Genomic DNA, 13880 nt, shown 5'->3' with positions numbered 1-13880 from the left:
ACCTTTTAATGTGCTATAACTGGTGCTACTGCACACTGGCACTGGCTCATGCTTTTTTGGTGACATGAATGCATAGACTAATTCTACTGTGCACTAGCATAGGTTGTGCGTGCTGTGCTAATGCACAGTAGAACTAGTTTACTGCACTCAAAGTGTCTTGTGTAGATGCACCATGTCTCTTATCAACAGGCTTATTTAAGACTTTTTATTAGCATAGTATCATGGCTCCCTTGCATGTCTGAAGGGAGCAACAATCATGCAACCTCATGGTTCTTTTACCAAAAAGGATGCAAGATCCTTGGTCACTAGCAATAGCAGTCCCATCATCAATTAAGCCATAATCTTACAGCAGCCTATTTTCTAGTAATATTAAGTCCCTTTTAGGTTGCTTGATATTTCTCTGACTTGAGTAGCCAGTACCCTATAACTTCATGTACTTAGTGGCACTGGTCTTCAGTTGACTTGCATTGCTAAAAATACTTCAGTTTATCCTGAAACAAGCTTTTGGACTAGCCAGGGTACACAAAATTGTACTTCTTTGAAAACCAAGATGGGGATGAAAGACTACCTGATGGTTGACAGGTGGGCTTATCTGAGTTGAAAGGTTCTCTTAAAAAAAGTTTCCCTCCATTTGGGTCTTAACAGCAAAAGCTGAGTTCTAAGGATCAGCACCCCAGTTGCATGAGCCTGAGTGGGCCTCTGAATTCATGGCATGAGTTAACTATGTGATACTCCCTGGCTTGTCTAGTAATCAAGATGATCACTTTGCCTCAATAGCAAGTTTTATATTTCATGCTGTTTGTCTCTATTTTTGTGGGGAGGGGCATAGTACTACTGTAATAACTAATAGTCTGCACTTATTATTTAGAGATGAGCACTGAAGCAGAGCAACAGCTTCTTCATGATGCCAGAAATGGAAACTCTGAAGAAGTTAGACAGTTGCTGGAAAACATGGATAAAGGAATAATACCTCTTAACATCAACTGTAAAGGTTAGTATGCTTACTCTTTAAATGAGGAGTTATCAAGATTAAAGCTTAAAGTATGACACCTCCACTATCTTTTTCCTTGAAGAGGTTCAGTAGTGAATGATGGTGCCAAAAAAAGTATTTTCCAGTATACACATACTGAAATGTACATTCAGCTCTGAAGAGACTCAAATGTGTGGGCGCAGGTAAATTGGAATGTACTGGTAGAAAAAAATGCCAAAAAACAAAACCCAGAACTTGCAGGAGTTAAATGTGTTGCATCTACTTTCCCTGGGTCAGCAAAAAAGAGGTTTTTTTGTCAGAGACATTGCCATTGTGTAACGCTTCTTTTTCGTACTGCAACCTGCCCTAACGTGTAAGTGGTATAATGCAACTGTAGCATGTCTGTGTTGTGTTGCACTACAAGAGAGACTGACGAAAAAAGTGTGGCTTGATGCATCTTGAGTTTACAAGTTGGAAATCCTGTAGAAATTCTGGATCACAAGATGCATGCTATGGGACATGGGCAGAAGCTGCAGAATGAGAGGCAGACTTCTCTGGATAAGGGGACAAGAAAAGTTGAAATGTATTAAGAACTTGGACACATGTAACATACCAAATCCCTTAACTGGTATGTTATGGTGAAGTGAACAGTTCTAGTGTAATACAGTGCCAGTTACATTTTGTGTAACTGCCAAGTCTAGTAGAGAATTTTTTCCTTGTGGAAGAATTGTGGTTAAAATGCTATTGGTCTAAGTTTTTTTTAGATCAGGGGTGTGGAACCCTTATCTGGCCCTGTAGACTAGGTGAGTGGCATGGGGCCAATCCACAGACTGGATCGAGACCATAGGATTCCAGCTGTTGTCCAGTCCTGTTTTTTCCACCCCCTCCCCTCCACCCCCCCCAAGCATACCAGGTCTGGTGTTTGTTCCAGCCTGTCTGGGACCTGCACTGCATGTGATGTGGATCATGGAGCAGTTGGTACATGTGCCATGTGTAGTGCAGTCCAGCTGGAGGTATGTAGCACAGATCCTAGATTGGCTGGAGTGGATGCTCTGCTCCACATGGCGACTGCCCTGGCCAGAGTAAACCACATGCAGCACCTACCCTAGCCAGTTGGGGACCTATGCTGCATGTGGTGCTTGCAGGTGCGATGTACAGCATGGTTGCCCAAATGAGTGCTGCATGCAGCACAGTCTGGCTGGTGTGGGTACTGTGGGCAGCACAGTGCCCACTTTAGCCATTCTGTGATCTATGCCCCACACCTGCATCCAGTCTGTGCTTCATGTAGCACCCCTTATGGCTGCTTGGGGTCTGCACTGAGTTGAGGCAGGCATTCCAGGCCCTGCTCACAGGGCTGGTCCGGCATGTATCCTGTCCTATGTAGGTTTGATAAGACCTTGGAGCAGCACTGGGGGCTGAATGGTGGGGCTTAGTGGGCTGGATCCAGCCTGCAGACCATATCTTTGACAACTCTGGTTTAGATCTTCTCCCTCCATCTTGGAGTAGCAGCTTGCTAAAGAGAAAGGCTATTACCTGTTCCGTCATTGCCTAGCAGCAAGACCCTAGAATAATATTACCATATGAACTACCTGAGGTTTTCTGCATGTCTCTGCTCTTCATCATGGTGTAACTTTCATGGTACATAAGTAACCAAAACTGATGCAGATTACCTTTGGGCATATGTACATCTGTCTTTGCCCCAAAGTCTCCCCACAGCAAATGGGACTAATTGCCTTATTGTATGCTGCATAGTACCAACATGGTTGCTGCCCTGAAGAGCTTACAGTTTGAATATCCAAAACGGGATGGGATGGGGAAATAACGATTTTGGTGACAAATTGGCTCACCCCAGCACTGTACGTGGTGTCATTGGCAAAGCTGCAGATAAGCCCAAATGTCCTGAGTCAGTCTAATGTACTAACAAATACCTCTGCTGCAGCTTCTCTTCACTTAATAAGCCATGGATGCTTTACGCGGATGCCTCTATTGCTAAAGCCCTCGGCAAAATCTGAAGAATGAACATGAATTTATTTGTTCTACTGCTGGGAGGGAAGATCATAAGAGGCCCTTGTATTTACCCTGCAAAAAATGTAAAGTGCTTGAAACGGGTAAGGTTTTTTTGCAGGGTAAATGCAAGGGTCTTTTATGATCTTGTATCTAGCTCTCAAGCAGTAAGTGTTGAGCAGGGATCCTGGTTTTATCAGATTAAAAAAAAAAAATTGCAAATTCTCTCTGGGGTGTTTGTTTGTTTGTTTGTTTTAAACCCTGCAATCTATGATTTTAAATTGAAAGGCTGTTATGTATATGGGTATCAGTTCAACACCAATGTTTTATTGATATACTTACAGTTTTTTTTAAAGCAGTTTGGAAGCCTACTAATACTCCAATCACTGTAATAGAATAAATGCTAAATACCAATAAATCTTAGTGTTTGAGTTTTTGGGTTTTCATCAGAGAAGATCAGAGCTTTTGTTGTCCCTCCCCCCCCCCCCCCCCCCACTTACCAGGATGCAGGTCTAGCTGCACTTGCCCCCCACTCCACACTGTTTTGTGGTACTGAGCAGCCCTGATATGCCATTACCCCTCACAGAAAAGGTGGAATGCCTTTCCCTTAGAGCAAATTGTGGCAAGCCCTACTGGAGCCTTGAAACATGGGGACCTGGAGGCAACACAGGGCTGCCAGGTGTCAGCTGGCACTGCCTGTGGGGCTTGCCCCAGTGCATATGCTTGGCAGCTGCTATGAGATTCTAAGCAGAGGCTGTGCCCCTGCTTCAGAGGAAGGCAACTGCCCACAGTCTTGTACCAGTCTGACCAGGGGAAAATTCATTCCTGACCCTAATACAGCATCAGTCTGACCCTGAGCCAGAAGGGCAAGACCCTGTAGCTAGGACTGTCCAGGGCTGAGTCTGAGCAGGAACTTTGGGACACCCCTGAATGGTGGCTAACCAACCTCTGCATTGGAGGTGTTCAACAAGGAAAGCTCACAGCTTCTCTGGGTGTCTGTTCCACTGCCCCTTGCTCCAACTGGGAATCTAACTGGAATTGAACCAGAACCTAAAACACCAATTCTTGATTTGACCCTAAACTAGAACTGAACCATCATTTGGCCTATCCTACTGAACCACAATAGGGAATCAACCCACAAATAATGACTGGGGTCACCAGACTTGTCACTGGTTAGACTGTGCTTTTGAGTTAAATGGATGTCACCAGTTACCCCACCAGTCAGATTGAGGTGACTGGTTCAGTTTTCATTAAAACTGCCTATAACAACTTATTTAAACTATAAAAACCATTGACTTGCATGAAAACACATAAAGACAAAATGATATATTCACTGCTACCACACAGACTTGTCTCGCTGCTCTATTGTGAATCCTGGGATTTTTCTCTTTTTTGCAACTTCTATCACACTTCCTTTATTTCTCTTTCACTTCTGTAGTCTATATTCTTAACAGAGAATGGAGTTAAATGTACATAAACAGCTGTAAATAAATGCTACTGCTTTCTTAATGGACTCTTAGTTTTACAACTGCTGAAGATCAACTAGTTCCAAATGCCCATTTCCAAAGCCTGCTTAACACTACGTGCAGTTGTAGCGTGTAGGAGGTGGAAAGGGAGGGGGACAGGCAGGCTTCTAGAATCTGTGGAGCAATGGGAGACTGAGAGTATGCTTGCAGGGGCTGTGAACAGGTGGGAGGCTTGGGGCAAGATTCCTGGCTGGGAGGTAGTGTGCTGTGAAGAAGTCCCTAGGCAATCCCACAAGGTACAACCCAGGGAATGTATGTGCAGGAAAACTCCAATTATGCAAAATTAAGTACTTTTTTACAAAGTAAACTAAATATAACACTATTTGAACCTTCTTTAGAAATATATGTGGGTACTTTGTACAGATGGGTGTGTGTGGCGGGGATTTGTGAAGGTATTGGATGTGGATATGGGGTGGGGGGGCATGAGACTGGAGTATGTAGGAAGGTGCGAGTGGGGAGTGCATATGGGAGCTGCGTGCTGTTGGCCCAAGCAGGCTCTGCACTTCCAGGTGCAACATCCCACAGGAGTGCAGGAAGCTGCACAGGCACACAGCCCACCCAGCCTGGCCTATGTACGTGGACCAGGAGCTTCCAGCTATTGGCCAAGTGGGCTCTACACCTTGTGGGGCTTCCCACACTCCTGCAGGAAGCTGCAAATGAAGGTGAGAAGCCCTCCTGGCTAGTGGCAGGTGGACCAGGAGCTGCACACCATTGGTCTGAGCAGGCTCCAAGCTTCCATGTACGGCTTACCTGAAGACATGCACAGAAGCATGGAGTCTGCTCAGGCCTTGGGTTTGGGGGTTTCTTGTTTGGGTTGTTGTTGGGGGTGGGGGTTGTCTTTAAGGGTGTAGCTCCTGGTCCATGTTCTGCTGGCTGGGCGGGCCCTCCATGTGGGGTTTCCCCCAACACCTCCCCACTTCCTCAGCCCCTATCCACATGCCTACTCCCTGCCCTCCAGCCCTGCCAGAGGGAGGTCCCTGGCCCCCTGGAAGCTGCACTTAGCTCAGGCTCCAGGAAGGAAAAGAGAGCCTGAGCTAAGTCTCGAGTGACTGAGAGCCAGGGCCATCCCTGGGGGGGAGCAAATCAAGGCAACTGCTGGGGGCCCCTGTGGAGCCAGGTGGAACTGAGGAGAGTAGCGACTTTGCATCCAATGACTTGCAGCCCGTCCCCACCCCCTGTGCCAATGGCTGTGGCAGCTTCTCCGGGTCTAAGATCGGAGCAGGGGTGGGGCCCTGCATGGGAAGATTTGCCTTGGGTTCCACACACAGCTCGGGTTGCTTCTCTTGAGAGCCTTAGGCCCTGCCCTCTTGCCCTCCCCTTCTGGACAGGGTTGGAGGTTTGCCACCCTCTTTTTGCAAGATGCTCTTGCAGGGTGGAACTCTGCCAGCCTGCAGAGATCTCTGCAAAAGTGGGAAATCCATGGGCAGCTCTGCTAAAAGGAAGAACCTGCTTTGTTTTGCTTTCCTCTTTTAGGGGTGCAATCCATAGTTTTCTGTTTTTCCATGGGAAACGGAAAATCCAGATCCCTGTTGTTAAGTCTTCAGCATACATAAAAGTACTGATGCTGAATTTTTCCGTAACAAATCCAGTGATAAATCTGGGGAGTCATTAAGGTGCTACCTTCTGCTTTAACTTCAAGCCAACATGGCTAGTTTCCTCTGTCTGCTGTGTGCACTCTGGGCTGCATACAGCCATTTTGCTGTGAAACTGTTGAGACTTGGCCCCTATGCCATCAGAAGTGAACTTGTTTTCACACTTGAAGAAATGAACTCCATCTTGTATAGTGGTGATTCTTGGGCAACTCCACTAAACCAAGACTACTTTGTATATAACCTTGTCTGATATTGGAAGCTTTCAGTCTGATAGACTGCTGAAACTTTGATTTACTTAATGTAGGTTTGGAAGAAGACCGAATTCATGACCTTATTACAGTTTTGTGGTCTCCAGCAGCTAAGTCTGGATAGGGAGTCCTCTGTAAAAATACCGAAGGGAAAGACGCATTTGATCCATCTTGCAGGTCCTTCTGGTAGCACACACTGAAGACCAGAATACACTGGACCTGCATCTTCTATAGTAATGTGGCCATTTTTGGATCCTGCCAAGCAACTCCTAGAGATCAGGCCCATCCCCCACACCCAGCTTCTGGAACACTGAGAACCTCTTCTACATTGGTGCCTCTGCCATAAGAAGAAGTGCTTTTAATGTCAAGGAAAGCACAGGCGACTTCTCAGTTAAGAGACAAGTCGTTTCCTCCAAGGCTCCAGTATCCTAGAACATCAAAGTGGAACTTTGCCCAGATTCTTCTGCATCCAACTGAAATGGGCATTGAATGTGGGTTCACAGAGGGATCTCTATGATGCCATCACTACTTTGTCCTGAGAGGACTGCCACAGTGCTTGTCAACTCTGCGTTGGACTCTCCAGCATCAGTATGATGTGTGTCTCTTTGGCCTTTTCAGTGAAATGCAGCAAGCATTAATCACTAAATTGACCGTCTTCACCATCCATAACCACTAGGACATGGATGGATAGTAAGGGGAGGAATGCTTGAGACGCTAACAAATCTTCTGACAACTTCCTACATCTGGAAGCATTGTAGGAAGTGTCTCTAATCTTAAATAAAGACCTTTCCTTTTTTTTAACTGCTCCTTCTGAAAGAACGGGGGGTATAATGACCCGTTCTGCATCTCCCAGTCCTTGTCATTTTCAAGTTCTGAATCTCTTATCCTGTCATTTTATTCCATAGACTAGATTATGACATGCTCTTGCTTCCATATTGGAGTGCTCAAAAAGTACAGAAAACTGTTGTTCTAATGGAAAGTGTATTACTAATACAGTCTTTCAGACTGTTCACAGTCCCTAGGGTATTCGACAAGGTCCTTTACTGTAATGGCAGCATGCCTAAAGAGACTGGGGATCAAGGTTTATCTTAATCTGAACAATTGGATAATATACACATTACTGCCACAAATTGACTGCATAAAATAGAGGAGAGATGCAGAAGGGATCTGCATAGTCTCCCCCACAGTCTTCTAGGAAAAACTGTTCAAAAGGAAATTTCTCTAAGAATAGAAACACTTCCTACAATGCTTCCAGTTGTAGGAGGGTGTCAGAAGACTTAAATCTGTACCTTCCCGGCACTTGGTATTGGAGATTGAGTGCAGAGAAGGCTGTTGCACAGTATTTCTTCATCCCTCTTTATGTAACTATTTCTTGATGCTTTGTTTCTGTTCTACGTGGACTCCTTCCAGCTCTGACCTTTTTGTGGCCACAGAATCGGCTGAATGGAAATGAAGAATAGTTCTCCTGTTAGCAGGATGAGGGAGAATCTGCTGTTTGATTATTGCCCTTTTTTTTGTTCTAGCTGTTGTATAGCCATAGTGACTTGCACAAAATGCAGAAAGGAAGGGTAGCTTATCATGTGGTCAGTAAATTTTAGTTGTGAAGTGGTTCTATTAAAGCAATGGAACTGATAACTAAGTACCCAAATCCGCTTGATTTTTAGACTTTTCACCTTTTTTGTTACTTTTTTCAAAACAAGGTAATGGGAAGCAGAGGGTGCCCTTCCCCCACCCCCTCCAGTTCTGATGTGTGTTTTGGACATGGAAGAAGCAAAGCTGATATGTGGGCCAGCTCTTCCTCATCTCTTATCTGTTGCACTGAACTGAAGAATTTCCTTGAATGATAAATAGTTCTGAGATGACAAACTTGACCTAATGCAGTCCTGTTTAAAGTCTGCAGAGTTCATTGGAGTTAGTAACCAATTTATACCTGTGAATTTTTGCCTACTTTTTCCCTTAAAAGGTATCTTATTACAATGGCATATATCTTCAGATAAAAGAAGTAGGTATTGTAAAACCCTTGTAGCAGTTTCATGTTTTTTCTTGTACATTTGTATGTAGAATGTTACAGAAAATAAACTGAATTGGAAAGCTGTAGTTCAGCTTTCTGTAGGTTTTGTTGTTTTGTTTTGTTTTTTAATTCCTTTATTTTTTCCGGCTCTGCTTATAGGAAACTCCCTTGATGGGGATTATTGTAGTGGTAGTCTAGCTATTTAGTCTAAGTAAACAGTCTGTAGTTCTGTTTCCAGACTGAAGGCGGGGGGGTGCGGAACAAAACCTTCAACTGTTTACTACTGTTCCATAAAGTTAAGTTTGCTAATATCGGAACTGATGACATCTTCATTTTCACCAAAACTATTACTTGTGGAATACACCAATGCTTATTATGCACAAGCGGTGTCTTCTATATGATCAAGGAAAACTTTGAAACAACTTCTTTCAAAACTGAACTTTTAGAAGCACTGCATTGCCTATATTGCATTTCTCTTATAATGAAGGCAAGCATTAGGAATCTGTCGGCTCTAAATGGAGGAGCTGCACATCGAATTGAACTGGGCAAATGGTTTCAAATCTCCTTTGAGAGAGAAATAGTGTAAGATCAGCAGGAGAGAAGAGTAGGGGTGGCTGAGAAAGCTGAGCTTTTGGCAGGAGTGTTTTGTGTCTAGGCAAAGTTGGCAGTCACTTTGATTAGACCTGGGCCTTTTGCTACTGTAGGGCTGACAGCATCTTGGATAAAGATAGGTTCAAATCTCATCCAAGAGCCTCCTATCATACTCATGTGGAAAAGATCTATTTTAACCCCCCCCCCAATGAACTTGGACCAGCTTCATCTGAAATATAGACCACTTTGATCTTAAAGAGGGGAAACTCTCCAATTAGGGGAAAACAGGGACTTTGCTCAGCTGCTATCATAAGCCTGCTTAATGGGCCCTTCCAAATGCCTGAAATAGCAGCTAGTCAGGAATTACTTTTTTCTTCTTGCACTCAAGAAAGCCAGTTTCCAAGCACTGGATAAATGCCTCAGTCTTGTAGAGAGACAGAAAATCAATATCTTCTCCCTAGAGAAGGTTCTTTATCCTCTGTTTAAGCTTACTAGCTAACCATAACACTTCAGAAAGAAAGGCCTAGATTTGAAGCACAGGAGTAGCTGGCTCTGCATCAGGGAGAAGTTTAGGCATTTTTTGGTTACAAGTGAAGGGAGGTCAATAATGGACTTTCAGTACAGTATTGCTCTAATGCAGACAGCCTTGAGGTAGCTGCCCTAATAGGATCGCTGTTTAGAACACAGTTATAATAAACCTGAATTTCTTCAAACTTTTTTTTCTTTTCTTTTCAACAAGCTGTTTTAACAGCTCTTTGAAATCGGCTTCAGGCTCTTTTTGCAAGCTCCCTGTAAAAACAAAAATGATGAAAACTAAGGCGATATCTAATTATCCTGGGCAGGGTGTCCTGCTAATGCAGTTATGCTGTCTCTAGTTTCTGAGCTATCATATACAAAGTTTAATTCAAAGGATCTAAATAGTACTGCCTTCTCAAGGCAACTTTAGTTTATATCTATATAGTGTTAATGACCATACTGCTGTTCTTGCTTGCCATCCCACTTCTCACCTGTACAGACAGCAACATTATATTCCTGTTGAAGATGGGACCATAAGTGATTCTCAGCATCTTGGGTGGCAATTTCCCTGTAAGCATATGCCAGGACAGTTTTTTGAATAAGAGCAGTTACTGTATTTGCTCAATTGGAGGATGAGCTGCCCCCCACCCCCCGCTTCCATTTTAAATGGGGTGGGGGGGACGACAACTGCTATGACTTCAGCTCCCAACCCAGCCACAGCTGCTGCCTGTCTCCCCTCCCTCTGCTTGCCCTGGTGCCCCTCCCCAGTCTTCCCTCACCAATTCTCCTTCTCTCTGCTACACTCCTTACCTTTGCTCTGTGCTATCAGGCTCCACCCCTGCTGCAGCCTAGGATGCCAAGCATGGCTTCAGTTTGGCCCCATAACAGTGGCTCAGAGCCAGTACTGCTGTCCCAGCCTGGCCCCATAGCTGGGAGGGAGAGATGGGGTTGGGACTAACTGCATGCAGTACAGTAGCAGGGGGAGTAGAGGGGGAGCATGGCAGGTTGGAGCCCTTGTACTGTGTTGTCCCTGTCTGCTTGGAGGTTGGATGGCCCTTATCTGAGAGAATGCCTTTAAAGAGAAGCTCTGGTGCTGTATTAATTGATGGATTAAAAAACGCCTTGTGTCATGTTGTCTTTATAAACATCTGTCTAATCAGTAAGTCTCATTTAGGTTTTATATAGCTCTTGTCGCAGAGAATTCCTATCTATATTGTATGTCTGAGACGGGAAGACGTTAATTTGCACTAAACGTACTTCGTCTTGTTCCACAAACCTATTTACCTGTTTGTTTCATGCTTTTAGGCAGGAGTAAATCTAATTTGGGTTGGACCCCTCTTCATCTTGCATGCTATTTTGGACATGCGAATGTGGTTGAGGATTTGCTGAAGGTATGTCTAATATTTGTACTTCTAAATGAGCCTCAGAATTCTGCATAAAGCAGTTGTGAAAAACTTGCTGAGCAAGTCCGTCTGCTAATCTTGCATCTAAGATGACAGAATAAATGGGGAAGTCCTTTTTACTGCAAGAGTCTTGTTTCTTTAGAAAAAGGCAAAGCTTAGGGTACTTCTACACTGTGCCCAAAGTGACTGCTGTCTACACTTTAAAACTAAACTGTGCTGAGCCTATATTGCTGCCATTAGGCTTTTACTGGTGCCAAAAATGTAGCTAGTTAGTTCTAAAATTAGATTGGGTGTCATTGCACTGTAAACGCCTGTTATCCAGAGATCTTCTCTTTCAAGAAACATGCGTATTTGCATCTAATTTTATGCCATGACACTTCTAGGTGCATATTGTACATCTGTGAAAATACCTGACTTGTCTCTGCACACTGAAGGTTTTGCATGTACCTAACCCTAAATTTGATCCAAAAGATACAAATCCTTCTTGGCTGTAGTCTAAACTAACACCTGCACATTCCTTTAAACTGTGGTTGTCACTTAAGCACCTGCTGAAGTCTAGTGTAGACAAATTGATTGGGTTAAAACCTGTGGTTTTAGTTGCTTGTTTACACTTAGCATGTCAGATAACTTCTATAAAATTAATGCAGCAAAAAAACCAAGACAGTAGTGGGCAATGGGGGATGCTTTCAAGTGGTGTTTTATTCTACCTGATACTCTATTTTTTTGGAAATAGTCTCACTTGCACCATTTCAGTATTGTCATGACCAGTATTTCACATGGTCCAGAGATGCAAAAATCTGGACTACCTTAACACTTTGCTTTAGATTCCAAATAGTTATTACTGTTTACCCTTACCACAAAAAAAAGCGATGACACTACAGCAACAGCAGAGGTAGCGTATGCCTGAAATTTACATGGAATAACATGTACATATTTGCAATCCAAGGACAAATAATTTTAGTTGAATTTTTTATTATAGGCTCTCCAGGGTCCTGGCAGATATTAGATTTATGGTGTAGTTTACAAAAATTGATGCTGCGTATTAGTTGATGGCTTGTACAACTCATTTAATTGAACATGTGGTATGGCTGCTCCTGCTGGATCCCAAGACTCAGCTGTGCATCATGATCAGGCATGGGACAGTCCCAGGGTCTGGAGCATAGCTGGCTCCTGTCTAATCAGTGGGTTCAGGCTAAGGGTGGCCCTGGAACCCAGCGTGTCATGTCCCATCCCCATCCTCTTCCCTGTGGGACTCCCCCCAGTTCCTGAAAGTAAGTCAGGTTTGGGGTGGGGTGGGGTGGGATGTGGAGAAGGACTGGACAGGACCATGAGCTAAATGTAGGAAGCCTCTTCTGATTATCAGGCTTATGGCGCCCCGCATCTCTTAAATCTCCATGCAGCTGGAAGCCCTGACTGCATTGCTGAGCACCCATGGGAGCCACTCAGCTGAAGTGTCCAGCTTTGTGCTTCCCAGCTGCCTCTTCCACGTGTGAAGCAGCCCATGCTTCTTCTAACTGCCTTTCCCTACAGCTTTTACCTGGGCTGCAGGACCTGGCAGGAAACCTGCAGGGATTCCGCACATTGGCAAGGTCCTAGTGCAGGTCCTGCACTCTAGCAGCTAGTCATCATGTGATTTGAGATTTAGGGAATTCTATAACTAATCCCCCAAAACCAAGTGAGCTGCCATGTATATCTTGTATGGCATGTTGTATAACTTTGTGGTTGGAGTATAAAATTTCTTGGACCCCAGTTGTGTGACTACTATACTTAAACATCTGCAACGGCCTTGGACACTGGAAGCTTCAAATCAGTGGATTTCTTCTTTCCCACCCCTAAAATAAGTGTAACCTGTATGTCATCTGGTAATCTAGTCTTGAGGGATTTGGTTGATAGTACTTCAAAAATAATAATAAAAAAGTCATAGATTTTAAAATCTTATATCTATTCTGAACTATTTGAAAAAAGCCATACTTCCCATATCCATGTTCAAAAGTTCATATTAGCAATGTGCTGATAAAGTGAAAAGAGACCACTCTTATAAAAGATTCCAGCTCTTACTCTACAAATATACCCAAAGAAATGGCTTACAACATAAAATAAAGCGCTATCCCTTGCATTTGGAAGCTTTTGGTATATCTTCCCCTTTTCAGCCTTAAAATACTGATTTTTATATTATCAAATGCTTTTTGTCCATAGGTCACATGTATTTAGAAGAGCCCTGTCTGCAACAGTGAGGAGTAAAAGTTAAAGTATTCAGGAGTCTAACTTCTCATTCTAGGGGGAATTGGATTTACGTCTACAGATGTATTAGGAGCCTATATCTTGCCTAAGGACATGGTCAGTCAGCAGCAGAACCCAGCTATTAAAGGGTAGCAAGGCTTTTTGGTATCTTCTAAAGCACAGTTCTGGGCAAAGAGCACTGATGGAGGTAATGTGTAAGGGAAAAGAGAATTGGATTGAATCAAGGGAGTGGGGAAGGCATAGGAAAAACAAGGTTGAGATTCAGACTAAGGAGGAGTTTTCATGTTGCAGGAGGGTGGGGGGAACTGCCACTAGGTCTGCAAAGAGGGAGGGAGCAAGCATGGAGACAGTGAAACCTCTTAATATTGGCAAGTTGGATCAGTAATGTCTGTATATTGTTGCAGAGTAGTTGTACATGCAACTTCAACCCAGAACCACCCTCTATGCAGCTTGTGCATGGAGATAGTTGGCTTCAGAATAGCAGCAAAAAGTTCTCTCTTTGTAAAGTCTTTGTAGACTTCTGCCCATTAGTCTTTTCATGCGTTTTCATTCATTTGGTAGTATGAATATAGACTGTGTACACATGTTCAGAAGATCTGGGAGAGCTCTCTGAGGTTTGCTTTCGTGGTAGAAAAACTTACCTGGAGACCTCCAAACAGCCCTTCAGTGCCAACTTGCTGCACAGCCAGGGGCTTCCTGTGTATACATCTGAGTCTGCTCTGCTGTCTTCCAGTCTGTCTTGTGATGGATGACAGCAGTATACAGAGCAGCCCTGCTT

At 43.9% G+C, this 13880-nt stretch overlaps 1 protein-coding gene across 1 annotated transcript in view; it reads left to right on the top strand.

Annotated features, from left to right (window-relative positions):
* The first annotated feature begins 850 nt into the window (after positions 1-850).
* The window catches only part of OSBPL1A (oxysterol binding protein like 1A), a 97426-nt gene continuing 84396 nt past the window's right edge, over positions 851-13880 (top strand). Inside the window, exons 1-2 of the mRNA XM_019547079.1 lie at positions 851-991; positions 10764-10849. Of these exons, the coding sequence (XP_019402624.1) occupies positions 871-991; positions 10764-10849 (207 nt within the window). The 5' untranslated portion in view covers positions 851-870. The remainder of the gene's footprint in view (positions 992-10763; positions 10850-13880) is intronic.

Source organism: Crocodylus porosus, unplaced genomic scaffold (assembly GCF_001723895.1).
Source record: "Crocodylus porosus isolate Cpor-Errol unplaced genomic scaffold, CroPor_comp1, whole genome shotgun sequence".
Lineage (NCBI taxonomy): Eukaryota > Metazoa > Chordata > Crocodylia > Crocodylidae > Crocodylus > Crocodylus porosus.
Note: the sequence above shows the minus strand (reverse complement) of the source record. Positions and strands in the feature narration are given on the sequence as shown.